This window comes from Chanodichthys erythropterus, chromosome 15 (assembly GCF_024489055.1).
Source record: "Chanodichthys erythropterus isolate Z2021 chromosome 15, ASM2448905v1, whole genome shotgun sequence".
NCBI lineage: Eukaryota > Metazoa > Chordata > Actinopteri > Cypriniformes > Xenocyprididae > Chanodichthys > Chanodichthys erythropterus.
Window position 1 is genome coordinate 40,304,127 of NC_090235.1, and position 16,725 is coordinate 40,320,851.

Genomic DNA, 16,725 nt, shown 5'->3' on the forward strand with positions numbered 1-16,725 from the left:
CACACAGCTCATATCTCCAATACTGTAAGTTACCGAAAGTGAAACCACACACACACAAATCCCCTTAACGCATAGCAGCTCAAGGATCGTAATCGAAGATTATTCAAATTCAAAGGTTCAGATGAGCAGCAAAACCATTTAAGTAGGGAACGCCATAAACAGGCTGCACCCAAAAGTACTTCAAATTAGGGCTGCACGATTAATCGATATTGAACCAAAAACGTGATTTGGCTTAGTGTGAATATGATATAGCAAAGCCTGTGATTTTTTCAGATTTTTAATTATAAAAAATATGTACACAGCATGTTAGTGAAGACCGGCTTTGTGATCAGTAGTAAATGACGCTCCATCTGAAAGCACTGCTGGCTACACCTGGCTTTTTCTCAAACTAATGGACAAAACAAGCTTGTGCAATTTATGCGCCCAGAGACAATGGAAAACATACAGAGAGCATCAGCTTTTGTTTCTGCTCTGACAGCCACAAGACCACGGCAAACGTGGTAAGTGCATGTTAGAAATCAGTAATGCTGAAAGAACATTGCGCTTGGTATGTTTTTCGTCTTCAAACCAAACTTGGTTCTCCAGCCGATGAAGTTTAAATCCCGTCTGGCAAGCACGCTTTTGGGCTGTTCGAACACATTCGATCACATGAGTGTTTCCACTATGAAAACAATCCGGTCGAAAGCATTTTTGACTACCTCTGGAAGTGGTCGAAAGTGGACAAGCTCAAAACTTTTAACACCCTGTTCACACCTGTATTTAGCGTCGTCCACTGGAGATCTGATCGACCAAAGCGCATCTTAATACCAGATGGAAACAGGGCCTAACATACAAACTTTCCAAACATGAGAAGCGTTTACGAACCTCTTGTCAAGCATAAGACAACATTTAATAACGTGTTTTTAGTCCAAACTCATATTCATAACATCAGTCGAGTGTTTGAAATAGCATTTTGACCAACATTGATTAGATTAGCATTGCAATATAAATATAAATATATAAATATAAGTATAAATAAACTTTATCATTAAGTATTATGGAAATACCCAAGAAGACTTGAAGAGCACAAATAAATCATGTAATGTCATAGTCGTGTGTTTACTATATTCATATTTAATCAATCAAAGTGTTTCTATCTTCTTTTTATTCAGCATGATGCCCATAGGGGATTTCCTGAAACAACGTGTGTTATATTACAGTACTTCTGCAAGACATATTTGTAGTACCTGCTCAATCTGCTTTTATTTCTGTAAAATAAAAATATTATTTTCTCATTATTACTGTTATATTTATCCTTAAATACTCTATTTTTATATTGAATAATTAAAGTTATTACAACAGTAATATTTCTTATTTGGTTTAATATTTTTATTTAGCAATGATGATAATAATAATTAGAATTATTATTATTATTACAATTTGGTCCAAAATTGTGTGCTATATTATTTTGACTAATCATATATTATTAGTCAAATTAATATATTCCAAACCTGGTATTATTTTTTTGTTTTGTTTTGTTTTGTTTTAAAATTCGCAAATCACAATTTTAACCAGAAAAATCGCAATTCTATTTTTTCTCCAAATCATGCAGCCCTACAACAAATCTCTTCCAAAATTTACAACAGCACCATAAACTGCAGTATGAAGAGTGGGTTAAACTTGCTGCTGTAATGTAAAGCCTTCACACCTCGAAAATACTTTTGCCCTAAAACAAACTGCTTTGCTGTCTACATTTACCCATTGTGTCTTATTAAACTAAAACCTGAACATTTAGCCTACTTCATAGAAAATACCAAGATATCACATATTCAGTCTAAATAACACAGAGATATGATTTTTGGTCCATATCAAAAAGCCATAGGGACAGATTTACTAAACAGGACAAATTTGTGTGAAAGCGCAATTCCAAAAATGTGCGCCGATGGGAGTGGCAAGTTTTGCGCGTGATCTATTGTTGACGTGCAAATTAAAGAATACAGATGCAGTCAAATCATTTACATAATGACCAACACAATCTACCAAGAGCAGTGCAAATTAGCGTTGGGTCGCAAATAAGCTTAATGTCTAGAAAACTCAGTCTACGCCTTCTCAGCGCTAATTTTGCACTGCGTGTCTTTAGTAAATCCCGACAGTAGTTTTTTAATGCCGAAAGAGAGTTTGTGCTGGGGCAAGCTGTTAGTAAGTCTGGCCCCGAATGAGCAGAACATGATCTTTGAAATATGCTGATATGGCACAGCAAAGGGGTTTATCTGTGATGGACTCACCAGCATCATTGGCGTCGTCTAGTTTGGGAATTCCTTTAATCTTGCTGTGTTTGACAGAGGAGCATTTCTTGTTCAGCTGTGTCTGAGCCTTAAACTTCACCCAGTTCAGAATGCTCTCCACAATACCACAGTTTGTGGCCTATGATGGGATAAATAGCTCAGATATTACCACAACTCAATGGTTATTGAAGACGACATTAAATTGGCCCAGTTAATATTCTTAATACATGTTACGTGATGTCTAGTGCACCACTCATTTGTCACAACTTCAGTTTCATGCCGACTTCAATACATGCAATTATTTTTGTTATGTCCAGAAGCTTTTGATAATGAAAGGGAGTCTAAAATTAAAATGTGAAACATTAAGTGCAAAGTTTTACTGTTACAGTAAGTGCAACATTTCATATAAACCGTGGAATTGAAATCAACATCAGAATCAAGATAAGAGATAATCACACACTTACAGCTCTGATGAATTTCTCAGAGAGAGCACATTTGGAGCCAAAGCTTTTGGTCTGTAGAGTCATGTTCTCCTTGGTCTGGGAATCAAAGGTTGGGTTCTCGATCAGGGCATTAACAAACACCCACAGATGGTTTTTAACCTGAAATTTTAAAAATATATATTTTCTTATAACAGTTGAAATAGTGAATTCTTAGCACCCAACATCTTAAGAGACTGAAAAAGTGCCTAAATAGATATATGTTATAAGTGTGTTGAGCAGTGGATATACACCTGGAATGGTTTCACAGAGACTCCAGCTTTGTTCTTCTTCTTCACCACTTCAATCAGTTTTGCCACTATTTGGTCCACAACATAGTCAACATGTCTTCCACCCTAAGATATCACACAGCTCATGAGTATTATGTGACTTTAAATAAAAGAAGCATCTTAGTTTTTAACAGGGTTGGAGCTGAACCCTGTAGGACTGTGGCTCTCCAGGCGGCGATTTCACCACCCCAGGTCTAGGCAATCAATAATTTCTTCTGAAGAGATCACTTCATATGATGACAGATTTTAATTTAAAGATTTTATTTATTTATAAATGATCAATTACCATTACAATTATCTTAAATATTTGCTCACTCCATGTATTTGTGTTTTTACAATAGGGTAGCTTGATTTCAAACTGTAAACTGAATTTTAAAAAGACAAGTAAACAGCAATAAAATAAGAACATAAACAAATTACTAACAATAGCACAAATAAAGCACAAAATCTGCAGGAATGAGTAGAATTATGCACAATCATGTGCCAAAATTTAGACCCGATCACACCAACACTATTTAACTAGGAGTAAATGAGATGACTGAATGTAAGGAGGCAGGTGCATGTCAAACCACTGTCAGAGAGGAGATCGAGAAAGAGCAGCTGGTATCGGTGTATCTGTACTACATAGTATTGGTATCGTTTCAGATATTTCAGTGTCGATCCGTAACGAAATATCGATTATTTTTGACAACACTAGTTGGTATTAGGCATGTGACGGTATCAAATTTTCATGTTGCGATTAATTGCTGAAGCTTTTATCACGGTATACGGTATTATCACGATATTGAAATAAGTTGCAAAATAAAGTGTTGTGAATGTTTAAATACAATAATACAATACACAAAAAAATATAGTCAAATTTTCAAACAGATTAAAGTGTAAAAGAATTTGAACAACCGATAACACTTTACAATAAGGTCTCATTATTGAATGCATTAACTAAGATTGAGCAACAGCTACATTTGTTACAGAAAGTATTATATTTGGTTAATATTAGTTAAGAAATACAACTGATCATTGTTAGTTTTATCTCAGGTCCATTAAATAAGTTATTTTGATTTTAGTAATGTCAGTTTGGTAATAATGAATTAACATGTTAACTAATGAAGCCGTATGTCTCAAAGTAATCATGAGGGCATTTTGTAGTCCAGATTAAAATATATGTTTGAAGCATTTTAAAAACATCATTAACGCAGTTGCTTTGTTTATGGGGTTTCCGGGGTAACCGTTGCACTCTGCTGTTTCATCAGCGCCCTCTGCGAATGCAGTGAATGCACATTTTCATTCAGCACGTCTCCTTCACTCATTCTGCCATGTGCTTCTCATGCACGTTGGGCTTGTTTACATCTGAGCGCGTGTCCCTTTGACGCAGCATACAGCGGTGTTGTGCATTTATACGGTTGATGGGGAAAGTATTCTTAAATGCATTAAAAAAAATGTAATAATTGGTAATAAATTATTATTTACGGTATTTTGAAATGCCCACTATAACAATATCGTGCATATTCATTATCGTGATATATCGCATTACCGAATATCGGCATAAGTCTAGCTGGTACAACCCTCGAAACATTGCATCTTTAAATTCATTCCCTTTAAAGCACCACTGCTATACTAAAACTGTCAGATTGGGGTCTGGCATACTTAAAGCTAGTTTAATTATACAGAGGTTTCAATTAAAGCTGCAGTCTGGCATTTTTCCTCTTTGTTTCCATCTCTGTTTGAAACCTACGATTGCAGTCATATGCGGAATTGTTGTCATTATGTGCATTGTGCATCGGCACGGCTCCTCAGCGGATGAATCTAATGTTTGCTTGTCAATAACCACGACGATGTGGATACTGTACTTCAGAATCACAGATTCACTGGAAAATATCATCTGAACAAGTAAGTAACATTTTTGCTACTTTGGTTCTGACTAACTGAGTCAAAAAGCATTAGGCTACAATAAATCGTGTTGCTAATGGTGGTTAGATCTAACGATCGCTTAGCTCAGACCACGCCAAACCGTGCAAATTATTATTACTGTTATACTTTGTTCTCAAATTGATAATGTTAACAACATCAGCATTGCATGACTATGTGTATTTAGTGTGTATTAGTGTTACTTGTAGATAGACTTGTGCCGATATTCGGTAATGCGATAAATCGCGATAATGAATATGCACGATATTGTAATCGTCGGCACTTCAGAATACCGTAAATAATAATTTATTACCAATTATTAATTTTTTATAAGGCAATTAAGAATACTTTACCCATCAATCGTATAAAATGCACAACACCGCTGTATTCTGCGTCAAAAGAACACGCGCTCAGATGTAAACAATCCCAACGTGCACGAGAAGCACATGGCGGAACCAGTGAAGGAGACGAGCTGAATGAAAGTGTGCGTTCACTCTCTGACAGCAGAGGGCGCTGATGGAACAGCAGCGTGCAGCGGTTACCACGGAAACCATGCAAACAAAGTAACTGCGCTAGTGAAGTTTTTAAAATGCTTCAAACAACCATTCATTTTTTTGTAATCTCAGTGTTGTTCATCACAGCACCAAATACTGAATACTTAAAAAAGACTTAAAAGGATATTTATTTTCAAACCTAAACATTTTTATATTTTAATCTAGACTACAACATGCCCTAATGATTAGAAATGTTCTGATTATTTGTTATTGTTCAGTAAAACTTTGAAAACATACAGCTTCATTAGTTAACATGTTAATTCATTATCACTAAACTGAAAATAAAAATACTTAAAGTATTAATTATTATTATTATTATTAATTAATTAATTTCTTAGTTACTATTTAATAACATTACTAAAATCAAAATAACTTATTTAATGGACCTGAGATAAAACTAACAATGATCAGTTGTGTTTCTAAATTAACATTAACATAAAATAACACTTTCTGTAACAAATGTAGCTATTGCTCAATCTTAGTTAATGCATTAAATAGAGTAACGTGTTATCTGTTGTTCTTTATAGCCTAATTCTTTTGCATTTTAATCTGTTTGAAAATTTCCGTCAGAGTTGTTTTTGTTTTATTACAAAAAGAGTTCTTAAACCTGTGAAACTATGACAAAAATGGTTTTGCAACTGATTTTAATATCGTGATAATACCGTATACCGTGATAAAAGCTTCATCAATTAATCGCAACATGAAAATTTGATACCGTCACATGCCTACTTGTAGATTTCAATTTCTGTAGCCACTCCGCAGTCCAAAGTCTTTTGCTTTTTGACTACAGGTGAATCATTGATGATTGCCATTTGGACCTTTCTGGATTACAATCCGCCATCAAAATGATGAGTTTAATTATTTCAGCTGCTGTGAGAAAAGGCTATAAATGATCCACTACCAGCAGCATCCTCACATGATAAAGCTGACTAGCCGGGACTCCTTCCTTTCCGTTTACAGATGTGACGTAATGACACAAAGACGAACGGCTGCATGCTCAAATTTCCCATGGAAATCCACCAGGTTGTTCTTATTATAAAACATTATTACAAGCTTACTGTTGTGAATCGAGCAAAGGTAAGGAGACCGTTTTGAACACTGGCTGGATATGTACTTGCTCAAAAATTGATTTTGGATAATTTTTCATTTTTAAAAAAGTTACGGACTGCAGCTTTATCAAGTCGTTTAGACAGCCATCCGGCAATTCTGAAAAATATGTAATTTTCTACACCCCTCGTTTCAGGAATAAGTAAAAGTGTGTTTCAGAGACCTTGGTGGTGGCAATGCTGTTGACGAAGCTGATTTGTTGGAAGCCCTTCTCACTCATGGTGAGACACACTTCCCAGCGCTCATTCACCGTCTCATTCACCACTTTTAGAGTGACTCCCGTCTCATCCAGTTTATCCTTCACATAGAGATCCACATAACTGCGGAAACCATTCACCTGCAGCACAAGACACAAATACATGCTCATGAGAGAGACGACTGTCTAGAAATGTTTGTCTGTCTTTTAAATTTAAAAGTAAAACCTCATCGCAATGTTGTATAGAAAGCTCTTTTTTACTTAAGGAAATGACAGTGACTTACAGGAAGCTTCTTTCCATTAAGCATGACTTTAATGCCCCTACAAGAACCGGCCACATCATACGCCCTGCGTGTTAGCAGAGCCACAATGTCCTTGTCCAGTTTCTCCATCTTGAATTTGGCCAGATCAGGCTGGAAGGTGACACACGTGAAGTCTTCCCCTTCAAAGTACTTGATCTTCGCCTCACTGGTCTTTCCCATGTTCTCCTGCCATGTCTTTGGGAGAGATGGGCGGAGAAAAACTTTAAGTAAATGTGTAAGACTTTAAGATATCCACTGTTTTATCACAACCACAGCATACAGTATTTCCTGTATTCTAAATCACCCTTCAGTAAAACGGCTGTACCTGTTTGAAGCTGCGTTTGTACTCCTTGCAGGCTGTCTCCACTGTAAACTTTAGGCTGAATATATTACACAATTTAGCACCATATCCATTCCTGCCACCTGAAACAAGTTTGATACAATCAGCTGAACACTCATCCTTAACATGAACAAAATGCATCTAATTTCCATAAGGCATACAGATCATGACAAAAACTTATTTTCTCTTGATATTGTAATGGTGATTATTAATAGCAATTAATAGAATTTATTTGTAACGGGCAAATGCATGTCACATTCTTACTGGTCCTCTTAGCAGCATGAAAAACAAAGCTTGGTTCCATCCGGATTGTGAGACAATAACAATGGTTGCACTTTTTTACTAAACCTACAGTTAAAATGTGAGCAATGCGTCAAAACAATGGAGCCATACACACCACAAGCATTCAGGGAGATTTATGAAAATGATCTTTCGCCGCTATATGCGGTAATATTTGTATCTAGCACCAAACGCCCTTTAATTTTAACCCTTTCCGCTCCATGCTTGTTGCTCCTCTCTTCCGCTAAAAGAAATTCAGATTTATTTAACAACAATAGCGGAAACGTGGTGAGCAGCAATAAATTAATACTTTCAAAATAGATTTAACAAAAGATCAATATTTTAACTAAAACGCGGCAGAAAATGAGAATGCAGCAAAGTACAAATATTTTTATCTTCATGATTCTGACCATTCAAATAAACTAGGTTTGTGACAAGTTAACGTGTTGTCTTTAGAAAACAACATTACTAGTTATAGTAAATCTGTTTTCTTCTCATGATGAGAGTGTTTTATGTATATTGTTTGTTTGTGGTTTAAGGAAAATATTAAAAATGGTCCACTTCATTTTAAATTTTAAAAATTTCCCTTAAAGGGATAGTTCATCCAAAAATGAAAATTCTGTCATCATTAACTCACCCTCATGTTGTTCCAAACCCGTGAGACTTTTGTTCATCTTTGGAACACAAACAAAGATATTTTAAATGAAATCTGAGCGATTTCTGTTTTTCCATTGACAGCCCTCCATCACTTTATATGATAAACAGATTGAATGTATGCTTTTATTCACATACAGACATTGATAAGCGAACATAAACAGAAGCTTAACCAAACCTGCTTGACGTGCAAAAACAAACCTTTTGCAGAAGCTCAAATGTGCTGCACAACACAGAAGAATGAACCTGACTGGTTCTTGCACATCAAGGAAACATGTTTGAGCTTCCTAATGTGTGAGTTGATGAAAGTTTATATATGAATAAAAGCCTAAATTTAATCTGTTTATCATATAAAGCGTTTGTGTCTCTTCAGAAAATTTGGAATAACCACTCAATTCATAAGGATTTGTTTTTATGATCTCTTTATGAAGTGTCAAAGTGTCAGTTGCGTAGCTGTCAATGGAGGGACAGAAATCCATGGTCGCTCAGATTTCTTTTAAAATATCTTAATTTGTGTTCTGAAGATTAACGAAAGTCTTACAGGTTTGGAACGACATGAGGGTGAGTACATGAAGACAGCTTTTTCATTTTTTTGGTGAATTAACCCTTTAGAAAATAACCCTGAACCCTATTTTTCTCATTCACAAGCCCTTCAATGTCCCATATATCTGGTTGTAAAAATAATGATATAAAATCTCCCCTTACCTTTTATTATTCATATCATTAATATCATATTCATAATTAAATACTCTTGCTCTGTAATCTGTTAATATTGGCACCGTAAAACATGCACTTCTTAAGTGTCTAGTGTGAAACAGGCCTAAGCATAGGCGTAATTTGCGGGTGGGATGGGTGGGACATGTTCCCACCACTTTTTTTGTCAGGAACTTTCAAAAAAACTATTGAGGAACTTTCCTCAATAAGCCTTTATCTGACCGAGTTCTGCTGTGCTCTAAATCACGCACAAATCTTATGATAATTCGATAATCTCCATTCAGTTTCACACAATATTAGTTGTTTTCATGCCTTTTGCACAGCATTGCACCATTTCATGCTTTTCATCTTCAGAAAGATCTTTCTTCCTCCCCATATTGCATGAGAACTGTGACTTGCTTAATAATGTGGAACAACTTCTAAGTAGGGATTCCATAGATCTGGCAAATTATTTTGTCTGAGATTGATACCAGTTATCTAAAAAGACATGGATAAATAAACGAACAAACATTTTCTTAGAAAAACTAAAATCTGAATGTTTATTGTACAGAAATCTTACTGATTTGTCTCTTGCAAAATAATTTGGAACGCAGTGTATATACCACTTTTTGAAACATCTCGCAGCACGGATGTATAGTAATACAAAAGAAACATCTCAAGCTGATTAGCAATTTGTTCGTTTGTGTTAAATAATAGACGATCTGGTGCTGGGATGTGTTGTTTTTGAAATCAACTTGAGTGTTCATTGCCACTGTTATCAGTGGCACAAGTGTTCTTGGCGGTCCTGCACACTGCGCAGTCTTCACATGGACGAGCGCTTCAAACAATCACTTAACGTTGTTGCGGCCGGAGACTATTCATTCTGGTGAAATCACAAAGCAAAATGCACATAAACGTGTCCCTGCTCTTGATAAACAATCACAGATGAACATATTTGGTTTTAATGAGAAAAAATAAATAAAGTTACACGAGGGCGGATTAGAAACCAGAACCTCTGGCACGCTAAACAAAAATTCTACCCCTAGTCCATCAGGACAATCTAATACTAATGTAAAGTATTTATTGGTTAATGTAAATACTCTCGAGACTAACAACATATTGTATTATATTAGATTCTATAATACAATAGTATAGTATAGAACAAAACTATCATATTAAACATGCAGCCTGTCAATACATTTTGTGCATTTATTATTGTAATGAAACAATTATAATATACATGTTTTTTTCTAATGTAAATTCATGTTCCAGTTACATTTAATGTTGAATGGTTTTTAGGTTAAATAAATCAACATTACTTACATTATCAGGAAAACAACAACCTTCCTTTTATTCTATGTATATACAGCTATAAATACTAAAACTAAACCCGAACGCTAACAGAAAACATTTTTTTCGCTAACATTTTTTACAATTTAAAAAAGTATACATTTTTGTACAGTTTTTACAGATTAGGACTTCCCGAAAGGAAGGTTTTGTCAGATTTAGCTCTCTTCTGTGTTCAAATGTGTCCTCAAAATATAGTTAAGTAGAAACACACCACACACATAAAAATTAGTTCACTAACATTATTTGCTACTTGAGGGTGTCCAAGAAGTAACTGGATGATGAACTTGTAACTTCCCGTCACAAACATAATATTAATAAAAGCCGACTGCACGTTCTTATACAGTCTGCACATCATTCTAGAGAGCTTTTATGATATTAACATGATACACCATTTAAAGATTATTCCATTCAGTTCGATGATAATTTGACATAACTGAAATGTGTACATTTTGAAAACTGACTGGATCTTATTTTGATTGTAAACCTTAGTGTTACATATTGCCTTGGTTTTGTTTTATGGACTTTTATTTTGTAGTGTTTTGTTCCCATTGTTCCTGTTTTCTGTCTTCCTATAGACCTTATTTTCCAGAGAAACATGCGCACCGCCATCTTTAGAATATTGTCTTTGAACTTCCGTTTTTGCGGTAGCCCTGTATATTTCAATGGCATCGCTGTTGAAGAATAATTAGCTGGTGAAGTGGATTTACATGTTGTAGAGTTAACAAAAGTTATCATGAGCATTGTAATTAGGGATGTCCAGATCCGATCACGTGATCGGAAATCGGGCCCGATCATGTGGTTTCAGACTCGATCGGAATCGGACATTACCTCCCGATCAGGACTCGGATATATATGTATTAGGGGTGCAACGGTTCTCGGTAAAAAAAATTAACCATACGGTTCTCCACTTACGGACCGCACTTGCACTGCGGTCCATCTCGAATAACGACGCATCTATTGGTTAATAATATGGTTTGTTTAAAATAGCAACGTGGAAAACAGACAGAGTTCAGATAATGTATGTTTCAGTCGATGGATGCACAAAACGTTACAACAACGATAATCAGAAAGCGTGGACAAAACCGTCACTCTTTGTAAACTGTTAACTGCGAGTGCCGTCTGCTGTAATGTCCAGTCATTTACGCCGTCATCACCCGCTCATCCGGCGGCCACATTCATACAAAAATTATGTCAACATGCCCTATGGAGGACCAGGGGTGCCACTTAAAAATAAAAAGAAGAATCAATTAATTAATTTAATAATTCAAACATAAAAATGTATATAAATGAATCACTTTTTATATGGGCAAATTAATAGACATATTTAAAGTTGTTTATTTAATTCCTGTTTTTAAATGTAGTTTAATAAAACAATAAAACAATAACGTTTAAAAATCTTTTTTGAATGTATAAATAAATAGACAAATTTGAAATGGGATATTTAATTCATTTTTTAAAACGTAGATCAATAAAACAATAAAAAGTTCATTAGTAAATCATTTTAAATGCGCATTTAAATCGCTTTTTTAAAAAGAATTTGGCAAATGCTTTTCTTTCTCTATTTACCAATTGCTTTTCTTTGTCGGTTTGCCAAATGCTTTTCTTTATCCATTTTGTCAATCGAGTGGTAAAATGCCATTGGACAGTACACACGTGGGAGCAACCAATCAACTTTCGCCTCAATTTGAAGAGCCAATCCTCTCTCACTTGTAACACTCACTGTCATTGGACAGTTAGTACGGTGACCGGGAGGGGACATGTTCGGTTCATTTAGTTTTGTCGTGGCCACAACATATAAACTCGTGGCCACAAGATATTAATTCGTGGGAATGTGATAATAAGTTGTGGCCACAAGATCATTTTGTCGAGGTAACGACATCCTTATGTCGTGGCCTCGAGATCATATGTTGAGGGAACGACATAATTTCTCATGGCCACGAGTTGTGTAAACAACCTGCGCTACCATAGCACATAGCAACCTGGAATTATCACAAATGGACAATACCATAATAATATTTCTAATTAAGAATGAAAAATAATTATATATATATATATATATATATATATATATATATATATATATATATATATATATATATATATATATATATAGGACTATATATAAATAATATTCCCGTAAATGATCTCCTTGTAAAATTCCCGTGCGCCTACAGAAATAAAATAAAATCATAAATAAAGCTTTCATAGGTTATATACAAATAATAAACAAAATATTCTAAAATAGTAACACATTTTTAAAACTTAAACTCTGAATTAATTCGAATGCTGTCACAGGCACGAGGGGCTACAAGAGAAAACAGACCGGTTGGGATAAAAAAAAATATCCCCCCTGGTTGATGCTACTCCACAAACCACCAAGAGCATATAAAATACCAAAAATAAAAATATTTTTTTAAAACATCGCAAAATAAAACGCTGCGTTTATATAGAACTGTCTCTTTACCACCACAACAAATGGGACAGTTTTCAGACGCGCATTCCGACAAGTCAAACAAGCGCGGAAAAGGTGCCGGTGACAACGAGTGAGCTTCAGCTGAACAACAGTGAACTGCGGTCGGATGATGTTAGTAAGAAAAATAAACACTCAGAAAAATGAACACGACTGTCCAATCAGCCGTTATACTGTGCTCGTGGCGCGCACTCAAGAATTGCATGAGCAAATGCGCCGGCGCGCGCTGCATAATTACTTTATTATAGCATAAATAAAGCGCAAAAGAAACTATGAGCAATGGCTTTCGGTGTTCTGTTGTAAGTTAAGTCATGAAATTACCACACATGCGATTAAAGCTGCCTCAAAACTGTGCATGCATGTATTTGTTGACATGGTTTTAAAGCTATTGTTATCCAATTTGTTGGCCTTTAAAAGTCTTAAAAATGCACATATGTACACCAGGGAAATCTAAATTTTCTCGGGGGAGCATGCCCCTGTACCCCCCTAGTAAACTACATTTTCTGACCTCGGTAAATTATGAAACTCTGTGTACAGCACAGCTTATATTCTATCTAATGAAATCTGAGGTAAACGTGTATAAATAAATGGGACCAAACGCGATTGAATGTAAAGGGTTGTGTCTCGTTATTCTATTAATAACTACCGATTGATTTTGCATTTCTATCATAGCTATATAAATATCTAAGCTATATCTAATACTTCAAATCTCAAAGTTAAATCAGAATTTTTTTGTAAAAATGTTTCTGTAACAGCTGCCAAAAATAGTATATAGCTCCACTGTGGTTTTTAACAAAAAAAAAAAAAAAAAAAAACTTTTCAAAACATCCACCTCCTACGGTTTTTTCACAAATCGCACCCTGAATACAGATGTAACTAATAATATAAAAATATTAAATAAAAAATAAACGATAAGTGAATGGATTTAAAAGAATGCTGTCTGCAACATCGCGCGCAATACAATATAATATGCACTATGTTAATATAATAATTTCTTAATTCCGTTCTTTTTCTTAATTAAAAATATTATTATGGTATTGTCCATTTGTGATAATTCCAGGTTGCTATGGTTGCACAGGTTGTTTACACATTTAACTCGTGGCCATGAGAACAATATATCGTTCCCTCAACATATGATCTCGAGGCCACGACTTTACATGGCGTGGCCACGACATAAGGATGTCGTTACCTCGACAAAACGATCTCGTGGCCGTTCCCACGAATTAATCTTTGGCCACGGCATATTATCACGTTCACACGAGTTTATATGTTGTGGCCACGACAAAACTAAATGAACCGAACATGTCCCCTCCCGGTCACCGTACTAACTGTCCAATGACAGTGAGTGTTACAAGTGAGAGAGGATTGGCTCTTCAAATTGAGGCGAAAGTTGATTGGTTGCTCCCACGTGTGTACTGTCCAATGGCATTTTACCACTCGATTGACAAATGGATAAAGAAAAGCATTTGGCAAACCGACAAAGAAAAGCAATTGGTAAATAGAGAAAGAAAAGCATTTGCCAAATTCTTTTTAAAAAAGCGATTTAAATGCGCATTTAAAATGATTTACTAATGAACTTTTTATTGTTTTATTGATCTACGTTTTAAAAAATGAATTAAATATCCCATTTCAAATTTGTCTATTTATTTATACATTCAAAAAAGATTTTTAAAATTTATTGTTTTGTAGCAAATTAGCTCAAAATAAATATGAATAATTAATCATAACTAGTTATAATTAATTATTAATATTTTAATCAGTCAATAAAATTAACTTAATGTAATAAAATTAATATTACAATCAATTAACCTGTTGTTCAATGAACACACAGTGTTAATTGTTTATTAACTAAGAAATGTTCATTTCCAGGTTATGGGAAATAACAATCTTATTCTACTAAAAGCCTGTAGTCAGGACCGACATGAATAGGGACTCCCGTACATGAGCGCAAAACACGGACAACCTTACGTGTGACATGAACAAGACTTTATTAACTAGACTAAACACTTAAACTACTCTAACATTCACACACATACATGCATACAGTTTACCAAGAGAGAGAGAGAAAGCAGAGTACAGGAAGCAAGAAGTTACAGCATTGTTGGACATTCAGCAGATCAACAGCCTTGAGCAAACCATCAGTTTAGTTTTAACAGGCCCTTCTTTAAAAGGGGTAAGGATACTCAATGTATCCGATAATGAGACTAAGTTTGATACTTGCATGTCTCTCCAAGTTGAATTAAAACTGTCCTGATGCAATTTGTGGAGGCTCCTGTTGAATCTTTGCTGATATTTTCTTGACGAAAGAGAACCGGCTGGATTCAGAGGATCTTTGGTGAATGGAAGGTCTAGGCCGAGGCCTGGCACAAGCTTGGGGTTCCTTAGAAGCTTCTAGCTTCTTAAAGCATCATCTTGACGTCAGCATTCATCAGTAAAAGAGAAGAAGAGGAGGAAGAGCAGGAAGAGAGGGGGTTCCTTGTGATCAGTGAATATAAGGGGTGAAGATGTCACACCCTCTTGAGGTGTCTGAGCCAATAAGGAGTTCCCCTTTCAGAGGGAAGTTTTACAAGTCTTTGTTCTGTAGCAAGATATTAGCATAAGACACTGGATTGGATGAATGAGAGAATAACCTTCTAGATTCTTATAATACTAATGTGTCACAGAGTTAGTAACATGTGACATAAATTACCAAATAGGAAATGAAAGTTGGAGTCCGTAGATACCAAGCATGCTGCCAATGTGATCTCAGTTAACTATACATTTGCAACTATGGAACATTAATACCAAAATAGTTCAAAAGAGAGAATTAATACATAGAATAAAGCCTATAAAAGGAAAGTCATGAGATGGAAAACTTGGATACATGTTTATACATTTCCCAAGTGGTTATATAGAGAATACATAGGATTAAGAGAGTTTATTTGTCCTTCTCAGGAAGAATGAGTCACTAGTCTCTCCAGAATTCTTCTGGATCATAAAAGTACCATATAACTGTAACAGGACACCTAGGTTGGCCTGTGTTCTAGCAACATTGGGATGCTGGTTACAGTTTTAGGGGGATGAGTTCAGAGAACTTTGATAGGGAGAGTGAGTTTATGGGTAATTCATTAAATACAATGAATAATTGTGTGGCTGATTGGTCCAGACGTTACATCCCCCCTTTCGGTCGTTGTTGTTCTTTCTATGGACACCAGCGAGCGACGTTGAAGGTGTAGAAAGATCAGACACACCACTGGCACACAAGGCTGGAAGGCTGTGATGGGCTCTGGTTGTATGTGTCTCCTGGGGTGGTGGTCGTTCCATTGCGGTTGATGTAGACAGTAGACAAGCTCAGGTCTCTGAGCTGGTGTTGTGTGAGTGGTCAGAAGCTTGTACTGCTGAGTACTCCTCAGGTAAGAACTGTTCAAGGAGCTATCTTACTAGCGTTAGAAGCTCCTGCAGGTCCGATGCAAGCGTGTCCAGTCGTCCTTGGGCTGCCTGCTGTTGGAGATCCTGCTGTGTCTGCAGGGAGAGGATGCTCCCATCCCTGGCTTCTCCCTGTGGTAGGTCTGGTACCTGGGTCTGTCTGAATTAATCCTTCTCCTTCTGCAGCTGCAGAGGATTTCAGGAAATTGGCTGATAAGGTGTCAAGCAGAAGGCTTTGGCCTCCCCCTCTGTACCTCTGTGCTTGGCTGGGGGAGTTTCTTCTGCTGACTCCATGCGGTGAAGTGAGACGTTTCTCCTGCAGTGGTTCTGTTTGCTGCAGGTAAGAGAGTCTCAGTTCTCTTTTCTTCTGTGTCTCTATTCTGTCAGGTCCTTGTGTCTGTCCCGAGCCTCCATCTCTAGCTGGTCTATGTGGCTTT

General features: G+C 35.9%; 1 protein-coding gene across 6 annotated transcripts in view; it reads right to left on the bottom strand.

The window, feature by feature from the left end:
• top2b (DNA topoisomerase II beta) overlaps nt 1–16,725 on the bottom strand; it is a 79,596-nt gene that overhangs the window by 51,268 nt on the left and 11,603 nt on the right. For 5 of the 6 annotated variants that reach the window (XR_010897247.1, XM_067410874.1, XM_067410875.1 and 2 more), the window contains 6 exons: nt 7,423–7,520; nt 7,080–7,292; nt 6,763–6,936; nt 2,998–3,099; nt 2,729–2,866; nt 2,265–2,403 (listed from right to left, as the gene is read on the bottom strand). Coding sequence is in view for 5 of the 6 variants with exons in the window: in XM_067410874.1 (XP_067266975.1) it covers nt 2,265–2,403; nt 2,729–2,866; nt 2,998–3,099; nt 6,763–6,936; nt 7,080–7,292; nt 7,423–7,520 (864 nt within the window). In the remaining variant the exon portion in view is untranslated. Of the gene's footprint in view, nt 1–2,264; nt 2,404–2,728; nt 2,867–2,997; nt 3,100–6,762; nt 6,937–7,079; nt 7,293–7,422; nt 7,521–15,104; nt 15,298–16,725 lie in introns of those variants that run through there. The other variant, XM_067410878.1, reaches the window with a different exon arrangement.